General features: G+C 46.1%; 2 protein-coding genes across 5 annotated transcripts in view; one reads left to right on the plus strand and one right to left on the minus strand.

The window, feature by feature from the left end:
- The window catches only part of LOC136627260 (zinc finger protein 84-like), a 159748-nt gene extending 155710 nt beyond the window's left edge, over positions 1-4038 (plus strand). For all 4 annotated transcript variants that reach the window (XM_066602200.1, XM_066602203.1, XM_066602201.1 and 1 more), the window contains one exon: positions 1789-4038. In XM_066602200.1, coding sequence (XP_066458297.1) covers positions 1789-3140 — 1352 coding nt within the window. In that variant the 3' untranslated portion in view covers positions 3141-4038. The remainder of the gene's footprint in view (positions 1-1788) is intronic.
- Positions 4039-5880: 1842 nt separating this feature from the next.
- Positions 5881-15397, minus strand: part of LOC136627210 (CD209 antigen-like protein 2) — a 55686-nt gene continuing 46169 nt past the window's right edge. Inside the window, exons 6-7 of the mRNA XM_066602140.1 lie at positions 13397-13503; positions 5881-7252 (exon numbers count right to left, since the gene is read on the minus strand). Of these exons, the coding sequence (XP_066458237.1) occupies positions 7150-7252; positions 13397-13503 (210 nt within the window). The 3' untranslated portion in view covers positions 5881-7149. The remainder of the gene's footprint in view (positions 7253-13396; positions 13504-15397) is intronic.

Here is a 15397-nt window from a genome sequence, read left to right on the forward strand (position 1 = left end):
GAGACATAGACCCGGATAACAGAATATACAACATGGAGACATAGACCCGGATAACAGAATGTACAACATGGGGACATAGACCCGGATAACAGAATATACAACATGGAGACATAGAACCAGATAACAGAATATACAACATGGAGACATAGACCCGGATAACAGAATATACAACATGGAGACATAGACCCAGATAACAGAATATACAACATGGAGACATAGACCCCGATAACAGAATGTACAACATGGGGACATAGACCCGGATAACAGAATATACAACATGGAGACATAGACCCGGATAACCGAATATACAACATGGAGACATAGACCTGGATAACCGAATATACAACATGGAGACATAGACCCTGATAACAGAATATACAACATGCAGACATAGACCCTGATAACAGAATATACAACATGCAGACATAGACGCAGATAACAGAATATACAAAATGGATACATAGACCCAGATAACAGAATATACAACATGGAGACATAGACGCAGATAACAGAATATACAACATGGATACATAGACCCAGATAACAGAATATACAACATGGAGACATAGACCCAGTTAACAGAATGTACAACATGCAGACATAGACGCAGATAACAGAATATACAAAATGGTTACATAGACCCAGATAACAGAATATACAACATGGAGACATAGACCTGGATAACAGAATATACAACATGGGGACATAGACCCGGATAACAGAATATACAACATGGAGACATAGACCCGGATAACAGAATATACAACATGGAGACATAGACCCGGATAACAGAATATACAACATGGAGACATAGACCCTGATAACAGAATATACAACATGGAGACATAGACCCCGATAACAGAATATACAACATGGAGACATAGACCCGGATAACAGAATATACAACATGGGGACATAGACCCGGATAACAGAATATACGACATGGAGACATAGACCCGGATAACAGAATATACAACATGGGGACATAGACCCCGATAACAGAATCTACAACATGGAGACATAGACCCATATAACAGAATGTACAACATGGAGACATAGACCCGGATAACAGGATATACAACATGGGGACATAGACGCGGATAACAGAATGTACAACATGGAGACATAGACCCAGATAACAGAATATACAACATGGGGACATAGACCCGGATAACAGAATATACAACATGGGGACATAGACCCGGATAACAGAATATACAACATGGGGACATAGACCTGGATAACAGAATATACAACATGGAGACATAGACCTGGATAACAGAATATACAACATGGAGACATAGACCCGGATAACAGAATATACAACATGGAGACATAGACCCGGATAACAGATAATACAACATGGGGACATAGACCCGGATAACAGAATATACAACATGGAGACATAGACCCGGATAACACAATATACAACATGGAGACATAGACCCGGATAACAGAATTCACAACATGGGGGCATAGACCCAGATAACAGAATATACAACATGGAGACAATGGGGGTGAACCAGCTGCCTGTAGTTCAGACCTTACATCAATAGAAAACATTTGATGCATAATGGGATGAAAAATCCTCAAAGACCTATCAAGACTGTGAAGAAGCTAGAATTCTACATCATACAAGAAGGGGAAACATTTCTTTCCCAAAACTTCAGTAATTGGTCTCCTCACTTTCCAGAAGAGGGGATGCTACACAATAGTAGACATGGTGCTGTCCTAACTTTTTCGAGATGTGTTACTGCCACTAATTTCTAAATATCTTATTCTTGTCAGATGCCTGGATCAGGAGCCGAGAAGGACACCTGATATCGTTAGACGATGGTGGCATCTCACTAGATACATATGAAGAGCCGGTCATTATCCCAGATCCACCCTCAGCCCTTCACTGCACAGATCTGCCATCTGATCCTCTTCTACAACGCCTGTCTTCTGATTCATCACAGGCTGATAAGCAGGAGAAAAGTCACAGATGGGATATCAAACAACAATCAACACACACACTGAAAAAGCCGTATTCATGTGCAGAATGTGGGAAATGTTTTACCCAGAAATCAGATCTTGTTAGACATATGATAAGTCACACAGGAGAGAAGCCGTATTCATGTTCAGAATGTGGGAAATGTTTTACCCGGAATTCAAGTCTTCTTACACATAAAAGGAATCATACAGGAAAAAAACCATATTCATGTACACTGTGTGGGAAATGTTTTACCCAGAAATCAAGTCTTGTTTCACATGAAAGAATTCACACAGGAGAAAAGCCGTATTCATGTGCAGTATGTGGGAAATGTTTTACTCGTAAATCAAATCTTGTTACACATGAAAGAAGTCATACAGGGAAGAAGCCATATTCATGTTCAGAATGCGGGAAATGCTTTGCTCAGAAATCAAATCTTATTAAACATGAGAAAAGTCACACAGGGGAAAAACCATTTTCATGTTCAGAATGTGGGAAATGTTTTACTCAGAAATCACATCTCGTCATACATCAGAGAATTCACACAGGGAAGAAGCTATATTCATGTGCAGTATGTGGGAAATGTTTTATTCATAAATCACAAGTTGTTATACATGAGAGAAGTCACACAGGGGAGAAACCGTATTCATGTACAGAATGTGGGAAAAGTTTTACAAACAAATCAAATCTTGTTCCACATGAGAAAAGTCACACAGGAGAGAAGCCGTATTCATGTTCAGAATGTGGAAAATGTTTTATACAGAAATCAGATGTTGCGAGACATGAGAGAAGTCACACAGGAGAGAAGCCGTATTCATGTGCAGAATGTAGGAAATGTTTTACTCAGAAATCAAGTCTTGTTATACATGAGAGAAGTCACACAGGAGAGAAGCCATATTCATGTTCAGAATGTGGGAAATGTTTTACTCAAAGATCAGGCATTGTTACACATGAGAAAAGTCACACAAGAGAGAAGTCTTATTCATGTTCACTATGTGGAAAGTGCTTTGCAGAGAGATCAGGTCTTGTGAAGCATGAGAAAATTCATGCAGGAGAGAAGCCGTATTCATGTTCAGAATGTGGGAAATGTTTTACTCAGAAGTCAGATCTTTTTACACATTGGAGAATTCATGCAGGAGAGAAGCCATATTCATGTTCAGAATTTTAAGAATGTGCTGCTCAGAAATTGGGTCTTACACATGAGCAAATTCACACAGGGAAGAAGCCAGGTTCATGTTTAGAATATGGAAAATGCTTTACTTTAATATATCTTGTTCAGCATCTGAGAACTCTTGTAGTATTCACTATGTGGAAAGTGCTTTACAGAAGATCAAGTCTTGAGCGAGTTCACAAAGAAGAGAAGCCGTATTCATATGCAGAATGTGGAATACGCTTTACTCAAAAATCAAGTTTTGACATACATCAGAAAAATCACACATGAGAGGGGCCATTTTTGTGTTCAGAATGTGGGAAATCATTTAGGCCCTATTCAGGTGGCAGAACGCGGTCAGTATTTTACAACAGTATTTGCAAGCCAAACCAGGAAACGTTCCAAAACACACGAGTTTCTTATCTTTCCATTATACTATTTTTCTCCACGTTTCCGTTTTGGTTTTAGTTTATAAATGCTGATGCGAAGTACAGTACTGCTGTCAGAATAGGGCTTTACTTTGTGTGGTAAGGCAGTACCGGAAATGGCCACTCCATGGCTCTAATAGGGTTTTGGTAGAGGAAGGGTGCCTCAAGTTGTTAATTAGGAGGCACCTGATGAGGTTTGGTAAAAAGCTTATGCCCTTGGCAGTCAATTTGAGGCGAATCCCAGACTGTGTGTGAAAGCTGCTCCCTGTACGGCCACATAGTAGTAATGGACTTTGAATTCGATGTTGCTGATGTGATGAGTTATGGCGTATCGGCACTAGGCCTATCTTAGAGGGGGATAAAGTTAATGTGTAGTTAGTGTCCAGATGGCAAGGATTTATTTTTGTGTAGCGATTAATGTGCAGTTTGATGTACTGTGAACTGTTCCAGTGATGCAATAAAATTGGCAGGGGCCAGACTTTTAAGAAGTTCCAGTTGTCAAGAGTGTTCCTGAGGGTTGCGTCAACCATCTTGAGTGGAGAAGACCATGATCCTGAGTCTTGACTGATCATCTAATGTTAGGGGCGTGGCTAAAGACTCACGAGTCGGGGTGCAAAAGTTCGACATGCAGACGAAGCAGCTCAAACCAGGAGCCTGAGACGCACTCCGCCGGCTGCTTTGCAGCAACTTCCTCTTACCTGATACAAGCGCTTCTGGAGTCATCGACCTCAATCTGTCCCTCACGCATATTAACATCTTCATCAACACTTCTGCCCTAATCACCAATCAGGTTGCTGGAATTGCCGAATAGGGCAGAAGTGTTGATGAAGATGTTAATATGCGTTCCTCACAGCTCTCATAGTCATGATCTGCATGAACTGTAATAGTACTAAGTGGCCACAAGATGTCTCCCTGTTGCCACTTATAAACACCAAATGTATATCTCTATATGTATGGCGCACGGAGGGGACATGTGGCGGACTGCAGCGGTCGTGGATGCAGTGTTGTCAATGTTTGCTCTGGCTGACCATTTATATCTTCTGATGCATGATGGGATTTATGTGGACACTTTTGTCTGCGTATTATGACATTAACCCCTTAATGACACGGCCCTTTTTTCCCCATCTTCGTTCTTTCTCCTCCTCTTTTAATAAATCGTAATTCCCTTATTTCTCCATCGCCGTCGCTGTATGAGGGTTGTTTTTTGTGGGACGAGTTATATTTTTCAATTGTGCTATTTAATGTACTGAAAACATAAAAAAAGGGAAAAAAACGAAATTTACACCATCTTTGAGTGCGTCTTTTTTCTACGGCGCACAAACTGCAACAAAAATGACCCACAGAGATGGCATGATAGGTATTCTGCCATGACAGCCTTTCAGAAGGCCCCCGGCTGCCATGACACCTGCATGGCTCCTTGCAATCTCATCGCGGGGGGCCGTACGGGTCCCTGGAACATCGGCTGGGGATTTAAATGTCACTCTCAGAATTGGCAGTGCCATTTAAGGGTTAACACCTCCAATGAGTTGTGCGGCTTATTGCAGCTGTTGGCGCCGGGTATCAGTACATGTACGTCCTATAGCGGTAAGCTTGTTTATTAAATCTGATACGTCATTTTCACATGGAGTAACTCCGTTGCGGTCCTGCAGATCCCGCTGATTCGGATGTTTTTTCGCCATTTATTGGACTTCATTTAGGTGGTGAAAACAGACCGCTACAATGTGTCGATATTTATGAAGTGTCAAAATTTTCATTTTTTCATATTTTCAACTGCAATATCTCACATACATGCAGACGTTCTGTACAAGTGTTTGCTCAGACATAGATTTCCATCTGTTTGCTTTATTCTGGAAGCACATTGGAAAAACTGTCGTTTTTTAACCATTTAGGAGACGGACAAATTTAACATTAATTACTAAAATTTTGAAGTACATTTTGTTTTCCTGCAGCAGGCCAAGATTGCAGGGGCTCATGGGTGTCAGAATGATGGAGACCCCACAAATGACCCCGCGGTTTGTTTTCAGGAGTTAATGCAATTTAGAGGAGAAAAAATAAAATGTCATTTTCTGCAAATATGTAATTTTAAAGGCAGGTTTTTTTCTATAATTTACATGAAAATGCGGATTTACATCCTAAAATGTCCCGTGTTCAGACACATACCCAGTGTGGCCCTAATCTACCTACAGGACACATGGCTCCGCCTATAATGCAGGGAACACCAATCGGATTTCAGGGCACAACTGAATAAATTCCCGGCCCCATTGCTCACTTGTGCAGAAGAAAATTGACTCCTTAAAAATACCCCCCCCCCCCCTCTTTTTGACGTTCTGTAAATCTTAGATAAAAGTAATAATGTGAACTGTGTGGTATGTCCGCAGACAGGGGTTATTACAGAGGCTGGTTGGGATGGGCACATGGGGCAATAGTCCGGGTATCCCTCCCCTTCTCCTCTTATGATTTTTTAGGGGGTATTTCGTGACCTCAGCAGCGGGGATGGGGTGTAAAGCGGCGCTCAGTGCGGCTTTGTAATCTCACTAAGGTGCGGCGGTCTCACACAGAAGGCGCTCAACAAGCTGCTCCTGGAACTGCAGGAAGGCGAGCGTTCCCGGGGCTTCTTGTATATTACGTATTACAGGTAGCGGTCTGAATAACGCCGGGCTCACACGGTTGTATGTAGAATCCGCTTGTGTAGGCCGGCAGTGGATTCCAGCTGTGAGCCCGGCCGTGACCCTGCTTATGACTGCGTACTCACACAGGCGGTCATGTGATTATGTAATTACAACCCGCTAATGTGAGCCGAATTGTGTAATCGGGGCATTTGGTTGTTCCGCGTATTACCACAGATCAAACACATGCGGAATCCATCATTTCTATCCGGTCATGTGAGACCGACCAAAGTAGATTGCTACCTTTTTATCACGTGACCGGGGACCGCACCACGAGGCCGCCGGTCACCGCACCACGAGGCAACCGGTAACCGCACCACGAGGCCGCTGGTCACCGCACCACGAGGCCGCCGGTCACCGCTCCACGAGGCCGCCAGTCACCGCTCCAGGCTCTTGGCTACCAGGAGCAAGAAGATTTTGAATTTTCTGGGCTCCCTGGCGTCCGCCAATTTGCTGGTGGGCGCATGCGCAAAAGGCAGAGAAGGATCCATGCATAATCCCATCGGGGGACTTCACTGGAGACCTTAGGTAGGTAATTTCATCGCCCTCATGGATCCCATCCATAAGAGGATATGAAACTACCTTTTTTTAAACTTTTTTGTGTTTTATGCGATCGCCATTATCCATTGTATAATGGAGATCGCGTCACTGGGGGTCTTACACCGCATCCCCCCATGACAGCTCCCGGGTCTCTGCTACCTCTGGCAGCTGATAGCATGGAGCTGTCACACTCGCAGACCCCGGGGCTTTATTCTACAGGTCCGGCGTATTTTTAGGGCCCTGTAGATTAAAGCCCAGACACCCAGGATGTGAAAACACCTATAGCTGGTCACTAAGGGGTTAAGCGCACTGCATTCACTAAGCTTCAGGTTTACATCAGTGACATAGAAAGATCCAGAATGTTCCAGGGAGAAGCTTGGGGCATCAGCCGCACTACACGTCCCTCTCACAGATCCAGTACAGCTCCTTGTAACAATTCTCCAACATCAGGCGCCGTCCTAATTTGGCGCAGGTTCCGGATCCTTCCTGAATAGACCTGAGGATAGAAACCAAAGTCATGTCAGTCATCTTAAGGGGTCAGAAGAACATGAGGGCAAACCCCAAGAGCAGCAGCACTAAGAGATCAGATCACTGTTGTGACGAACAAGCTACGACCAATGTCATAGATTGGATGGCAGGCGGCTTATGGGTCCAACAGTCACCACCCTGTGACTTCGACATCCGGGGCAGACCGGCAGGGGCAACTTAGTTCCAGCTGCCCAGATTTTGCACTCATGCACGATGGAGCCCACATTGCACCCAGCAAGGCCTATCACACCCCAACACACCTCGCTGCCAACAGGTAGGTCCGCCACCCCACACACAATCACCACACTTCGGAGTTATGGATCTCATAAGGCGTTTAAATCTTTATTCTATAGAAGGAAGTAGCAGTGCTTATATAAAACTGTACAAGGGATGATTTACGTAAAAGGGGGAGGAGCTCCAAGTACATACAGACAGTATATACCAAAAGGGACAAGATAAGAGAAAAACTCCAGTCTCTGCTGTCTCCAATAGTCCTGATATGTGCAGCGTCCGAGGAGCGGGCCCCAGCCTAGGAGACAGCGGGGTAGAGTTTGGGCCTTGTCATGGTCGGTCTTCCGCCTCCCCACCCGGAGGGTAATTGGTGACCCATCCATGGGGCCGAGGACAGGCTATTAAATAGGTAAACCCACGGATGCTTTAACTTAGTCCTTTTGTCACGGGTGACGCCACCGTTCCATCCTCTGTGGTGAATCCAGTTGTTGGCAATAAATAGTCCACACACAAGGACTTGACTTTCAGAGACAAACCGGCAACCATCGGTGAGGCTCGTTTACTTGCAATAACTTGGTACAGTTCAGTAATACATTCCAGCAGGAAAAACAGGACAAAACTCAAAGTGGTGTGACAGGGAGGACTCACGGGTGGACAGGAGAAACCACAGGCCTGTTAGCTGTGGCTCCTGGTCCCGGCAACACACTTTCTTCTCTCCAACTCTCTACCGGTCATCACTCACACTTGGAAAAAGGGGTGCGCTGCATGGCGGCTCCTCATCCTCTCTTTCAGTGTTTAGGGGTAACACTGGCATCTCCTGGGTACAGCAGGCCCAGGTTAGGCGTTGAATTCCTCTTATGGTCTGGGATAGTACAATGTATGTAGAAGGTTACAGCTGTGTCATCACATCTCCGAGGGGCTCCGTAACAGTCTGGGATAGTACAATGTATGTAGATTGTTACAGCTGTGACATCACATCTCCGAGGGGCTCCGGCACGGTCTGGGATAGTACAATGTATGTAGATGGTTACAGCTGTGACATCACATCCTAGAGGGGCTCGGGCACGGTCTGGGATAGTACAATGTATGTAGATTGTTACAGCTGTGACATCACATCTCCGAGGGGCTCAGGCACGGTCTGGGATAGTACAATGTATGTAGATGGTTACAGCTGTAACATCACATCTCCGAGGGGATCGGGCACGGTCTGGGATAGTACAATATATGTAAATGGTTACAGCTGTGACATCACATCCTAGAGGGGCTCGGGCACGGTCTGGGATAGTACAATGTATGTAGATTGTTACAGCTGTGACATCACATCTCCGAGGGGCTCAGGCACGGTCTGGGATAGTACAATGTATGTAGATGGTTACAGCTGTAACATCACATCTCCGAGGGGATCGGGCACGGTCTGGGATAGTACAATGTATGTAGATTGTTACAGCTGTAACATCACATCTCCGAGGGGATCGGGCACGGTCTGGGATAGTACAATGTATGTAGATTGTTACAGCTGTGACATCACATCCTAGAGGGGCTCCGGCACAGTCAGGGATAGTACAATGTATGTAGATGGTTACAGCTGTGACATCACATCTCCGAGGGGCTCGGGCACGGTCTGGGATAGTACAATGTATGTAGATGGTTACAGCTGTGACATCACATCTTAGAGGGGCTCGGGCACGGTCTGGGATAGTACAATGTATGTAGATGGTTACAGCTGTGACATCACATCTCCGAGGGGCTCGGGCACGGTCTGGGGTAGTACAATGTATGTAGATTGTTACAGCTGTGATATCACATCCTAGAGGGGCTCGGGCACGGTCTGGGGTAGTACAATGTATGTAGATGGTTACAGCTGTGACATCACATCCTAGAGGGGCTCGGGCACGGTCTGGGGTAGTACAATGTATGTAGATGGTTACAGCTGTGACATCACATCTCCTAGGGGCTCCGGCACAGTCTGGGATAGGACAATGTATGTAGATAGTTACAGCTGTGACATCACATCTCCGAGGGGCTCGGGCACGGTCTGGGATAGGACAATGTATGTAAATGGTTACAGCTATGACATCACATCCTAGAGGGGCTCGGGCACGGTCTGGGATAGGACAATGTATGTAGATTGTTACAGCTGTGACATCACATCTCCGAGGGGCTCGGGCACAGTATGGGATAGTACAATGTATGTAGATGGTTACAGCTGTGACATCACATCTCCGAGGGGCTCGGGCATGGTCTGGGATAGTACAATGTATGTAGATAGTTACAGCTGTGACATCACATCTCCGAGGGGCTCGGGCACGGTCTGGGATAGTACAATGTATGTAGATGGTTACAGCTGTGACATCACATCCTAGAGGGGCTCCAGCACAGTCTGGGATAGTACAATATATGTAGATGGTTACAGCTGTGACATCACATCCTAGAGGGGCTCGGGCATGGTCTGGGATAGTACAATGTATGTAGATAGTTACAGCTGTGACATCACATCTCCGAGGGGCTCGGGCACGGTCTGGGATAGTACAATGTATGTAGATGGTTACAGCTGTGACATCACATCCTAGAGGGGCTCCAGCACAGTCTGGGATAGTACAATATATGTAGATGGTTACAGCTGTGACATCACATCCTAGAGGGGCTCGGGCACAGTCTGGGATAGTACAATGTATGTAGATTGTTACAGCTGTGACATCACATCTCCGAGGGGCTCCGTAACAGTCTGGGATAGTACAATGTATGTAGATGGTTACAGCTGTGACATCACATCCTAGAGGGGCTCCGGAACAGTCTGGGATAGTACAATGTATGTAGATTGTTACAGCTGTGACATCACATCTCCGAGGGGCTCGGGCACAGTCTGGGATAGTACAATGTATGTAGATTGTTACAGCTATGACATCACATCTCCGAGGGGCTCGGGCACAGTATGGGATAGTACAATATATGTAAATGGTTACAGCTGTGACATCACATCCTAGAGGGGCTCGGGCACGGTCTGGGATAGTACAATGTATGTAGATTGTTACAGCTATGACATCACATCTCCGAGGGGCTCAGGCACGGTCTGGGATAGTACAATGTATGCAGATTGTTACAGCTGTGACATCACATCTCCGAGGGGCTACGGCACAGTCTGGGATAGTACAATGTATGTAGATTGTTACAGCTGTGACATCACATCTCCGAGGGGCTCCGGCACAGTCTGGGATAGTACAATGTATGTAGATTGTTACAGCTGTGACATCACATCTCCGAGGGGCTCGGGCATGGTCTGGGATAGTACAATGTATGTAGATAGTTACAGCTGTGACATCACATCCTAGAGGGGCTCCAGCACGGTCTGGGGTAGTACAATGTATGTTGATGGTTACAGCTATGACATCACATCTCTGAGGGGCTCAGTCTGGGATAGTACAATATATGTAAATGGTTACAGCTATGACATCACATCTCCGAGGGGCTCCAGCACAGTCTGGGATAGTACAATGTATGTAGATTGTTACAGCTGTGACATCACATCTCCGAGGGGCTCGGGCATGGTCTGGAATAGTACAATGTATGTAGATAGTTACAGCTGTGACATCACATCCTAGAGGGGCTCCAGCACGGTCTGGGGTAGTACAATGTATGTTGATGGTTACAGCTATGACATCACATCTCTGAGGGGCTCAGTCTGGGATAGTACAATATATGTAAATGGTTACAGCTATGACATCACATCTCCGAGGGGCTCCAGCACAGTCTGGGATAGTACAATGTATGTAGATTGTTACAGCTGTGACATCACATCTCCGAGGGGCTCGGGCATGGTCTGGGATAGTACAATGTATGTAGATAGTTACAGCTGTGACATCACATCCTAGAGGGGCTCCAGCACGGTCTGGGGTAGTACAATGTATGTTGATGGTTACAGCTATGACATCACATCTCTGAGGGGCTCAGTCTGGGATAGTACAATATATGTAAATGGTTACAGCTATGACATCACATCTCCGAGGGGCTCCAGCACAGTCTGGGATAGTACAATGTATGTAGATTGTTACAGCTGTGACATCACATCTCCGAGGGGCTCGGGCATGGTCTGGAATAGTACAATGTATGTAGATTGTTACAGCTGTGACATCACATCTCCGAGGGGCTCCGTAACAGTCTGGGATAGTACAATGTATGTAGATGGTTACAGCTGTGACATCACATCCTAGAGGGGCTTGGGCACGGTCTGGGATAGTACAATATATGTAGATTGTTACAGCTGTGACATCACATCTCCGAGGGGCTCCGTAACAGTCTGGGATAGTACAATGTATGTAGATGGTTACATCTGTGACATCACATCCTAGAGGGGCTCGGGCACGGTCTGGGGTAGTACAATGTATGTAGATTGTTACAGCTGTGACATCACATCCTAGAGGGGCTCCGGAACAGTCTGGGATAGTACAATGTATGTAGATTGTTACAGCTGTGACATCACATCTCCGAGGGGCTCGGGCACAGTCTGGGATAGTACAATGTATGTAGATTGTTACAGCTATGACATCACATCTCCGAGGGGCTCGGGCACAGTATGGGATAGTACAATATATGTAAATGGTTACAGCTGTGACATCACATCCTAGAGGGGCTCGGGCACGGTCTGGGATAGTACAATGTATGTAGATGGTTACAGCTGTGACATCACATCTCCGAGGGGCTCCGGCACAGTCTGGGATAGTACAATGTATGTAGATGGTTACAGCTGTGACATCACATCTCCGAGGGGCTCCAGCACGGTATGGGATAGTACAATGTATGTAGATGGTTACAGCTGTGACATCACATCTCCGAGGGGCTCCAGCACGGTATGGGATAGTACAATGTATGTAGATGGTTACAGCTGTGACATCACATCTCCGAGGGGCTCCGGCACAGTCTGGGATAGTACAATGTATGTAGATTGTTACAGCTGTGACATCACATCTCCGAGGGGCTCGGGCATGGTCTGGGATAGTACAATGTATGTAGATAGTTACAGCTGTGACATCACATCTCTGAGGGGCTCTGTCACAGTCTGGGATAGTACAATGTATGTAGATGGTTACAGCTATGACATCACATCCTAGAGGGGCTCCGGCACAGTCTGGGATAGTACAATGTATGTAGATTGTTACAGCTATGACATCACATCTCCGAGGGGCTCCAGCACGGTATGGGATAGGACAATGTATGTAGATTGTTACAGCTATGACATCACATCTCTGAGGGGCTCTGTCACAGTCTGGGATAGTACAATGTATGTAGATTGTTACAGCTATGACATCACATCTCTGAGGGGCTCCGTCACAGTCTGGGATGGTACAATGTATGCAGATGGTTACAGCTGTGACATCACATCTCCGAGGGGCTCCAGCACGGTCTGGGATAGTACAATGTATGTAGATTGTTACAGCTATGACATCACATCTCTGAGGGGCTCTGTCACAGTCTGGGATAGTACAATGTATGTAGATGGTTACAGCTCTGACATCACATCCCAGAGGGGCTTCCGGCTCTGGTGGCATGTAGTATCCTATCCTGATAATACTCCCCCAGAGGCCGGACATGTCTGCCTGTTTGTGACCCCTTGCTACAGGATATTTGTGAGGTTGCAGCTGGAGCACTAATGGCTGATCCCACTGACTGGCATACCACTTCTCCATCTTATCTTGAATACATCTGCATCCTTATAAGTTACTTTCTATTCTTGTATTTCCTCCTCATCATCAAGGTGTAACAATTCCACCCTCAGATGGCACCACCTGCTGTGAGAGCACATAAACGCTCTGTTTGCTCTTTGTGGCCCCGGTGGTCCCCCTTCTGCTGAATACACCCAATCATGGCGGAGTGTGGCGGTACGTACACTCTGCTGTCGTCTGACCACACGCCGCTCCACGAATCTTCCTGGTAATAGAAGCCAGATGTGGACAATCCAACCCAGAACTCGCGCTCCATGGCGGTCGCCAATCTCTGCAAGAACATAGATCATCACAAACACAGAACCACCAGCGAGAGGCGCCCTGACAAATATCTCATCACTGCTCAGCCCTGCAGATCACGGCCGTCTGTTGCAGCGGCTGCCTGGATTATACGGTGTGACACCCAGAAAATGTATGAACTTGGATGAAAGTTAGCAGTGGTCTGACAAGGTCACTATGGGGGGCCAAGCGGTAATAAATGACTCCACCTCCTCATCCAGGCTCTCTCTGCTGTAATATGGGCAGCAGCATCTAGAGGTCTGCTGACTGCTGTTCACATTACAGCAGCTCACAGAGAGGGCCATCACAAGACACATAAGGGGTCACAACCATGGATTGGTCCACAAGATCCCCAGATTTATCCTTGATAGAGAATGTCTGGTACACCATAGACCGACACATGATGTCACATGGCCACCCACCACAAACTGCACAAGTCATTGAGATCCCAACAAGATATCTCAATGTAAGGAAGGAGCCCAGCTTTGAGTCTGCACTGTAATTAGCTCTGTTATGGTTCCTATAATTATGTAATCTGGATGGTATAAGGGTGACCTCTGCTGGCCGTCATACATTACTGCAGTTTGTGTATTTCTCTATGGAGTATCCTATGTGACTTCCCATTGGCTACAGAGGTCAGTGGGGAGATCTGAAGGACTAGAGATTATAATTCCAGTGGTACTGAGCCTTAAGAGAGACTGCTTTGGGGGGGAAGAGAGTGGGCGAAGAAGTGAGGAGTCGGCATGGGACAAGAAAGAAGGCAGCTGGTGATTAAGAAGCGCAGCTCCATAATGCACCAGAACTGATGTCGCTGAGAGAACAAAGCTGCAGGGAGTCCAGCTAGAGAGACGGCTACAAAGTCTGACATTGTCCTGCAGCTCTGTCAATCAGGGTATCGCCAACAGATCTCCGAAGACGCATCACCTACATTACAGCACCGACCATGTTGTGGATTGCTTCCTCTGTTGTTCTGATAGGACTTCGGGGTGCATCGCTTTTGCCCTGTTGCTGCTGGAGTAAATCCTTGCCAATAACTACTTTGTTTTTGGCTGAGTGTACTACGGGCAGCGGCAGGGCACTGCGATGGGCTCTAACGTGGCCCCCAGGTACGCAAACATCTTTATGCGTCATTTCGAGGAATGCCATATATACACTTCTGGATGTTTTTGTAAGATCAAAACGTGGCCTAGATATATAGACAACGTGTTTGTTGTCCAGGACGGTTCGCTAGGTGATCTGTGGGAATTTAGCGACTTCCTAAGTATTGATCCCAATTAACTCTGACCTACTCCATGAATAACATCCAATTGCTTGATGTGACGGTCACAAACCTCCAGGGCCGACTACCCATCTATACACTAAGGTGACAGACAAAAATAACTTCCTTCTCTACAATAGCAATCACCCAAAAAGAACTCTGAGGAATTGGCTAATAGGTAAAGACTCCAGAGCCAGAAGGATAGTCGAGGAAGAGAAAGTTGAATTGAGACTCTCACAAATGTGCACAAAATGTGAATAGTGCGGCTAGCCTGGGGATGTGACCACTTTCTGGGATCAAAGTGGCAGATTGGGGATATTTCGAGGAGACGTTGGTCCATCCTTTCCAGAGGGCGTCCGGATATTGGTGAATTTAAGAATAACGCTCTTATGTCATTCCGTAGAGGATCCAATATCCGTGATACATTAGCAAGTCCCCTTTATATGCCTCTGAAATCAGTTTTTGCAACGCGCTCATACTCCTCTGAAGTGGGGCAATTACCCTTGCCTTGGTTGCTCTTGGTAAACGGTAGAGATGAGGGAGCACCAAAATGCTCGGGTGCTCGAGTCGAACTTTCCACGATGCTCGAGCGTTTGTTTCGAGTAACGAACCCCATTGAAGACAATGG

This window comes from Eleutherodactylus coqui, chromosome 5 (genome assembly GCF_035609145.1).
Source record: "Eleutherodactylus coqui strain aEleCoq1 chromosome 5, aEleCoq1.hap1, whole genome shotgun sequence".
Lineage (NCBI taxonomy): Eukaryota > Metazoa > Chordata > Amphibia > Anura > Eleutherodactylidae > Eleutherodactylus > Eleutherodactylus coqui.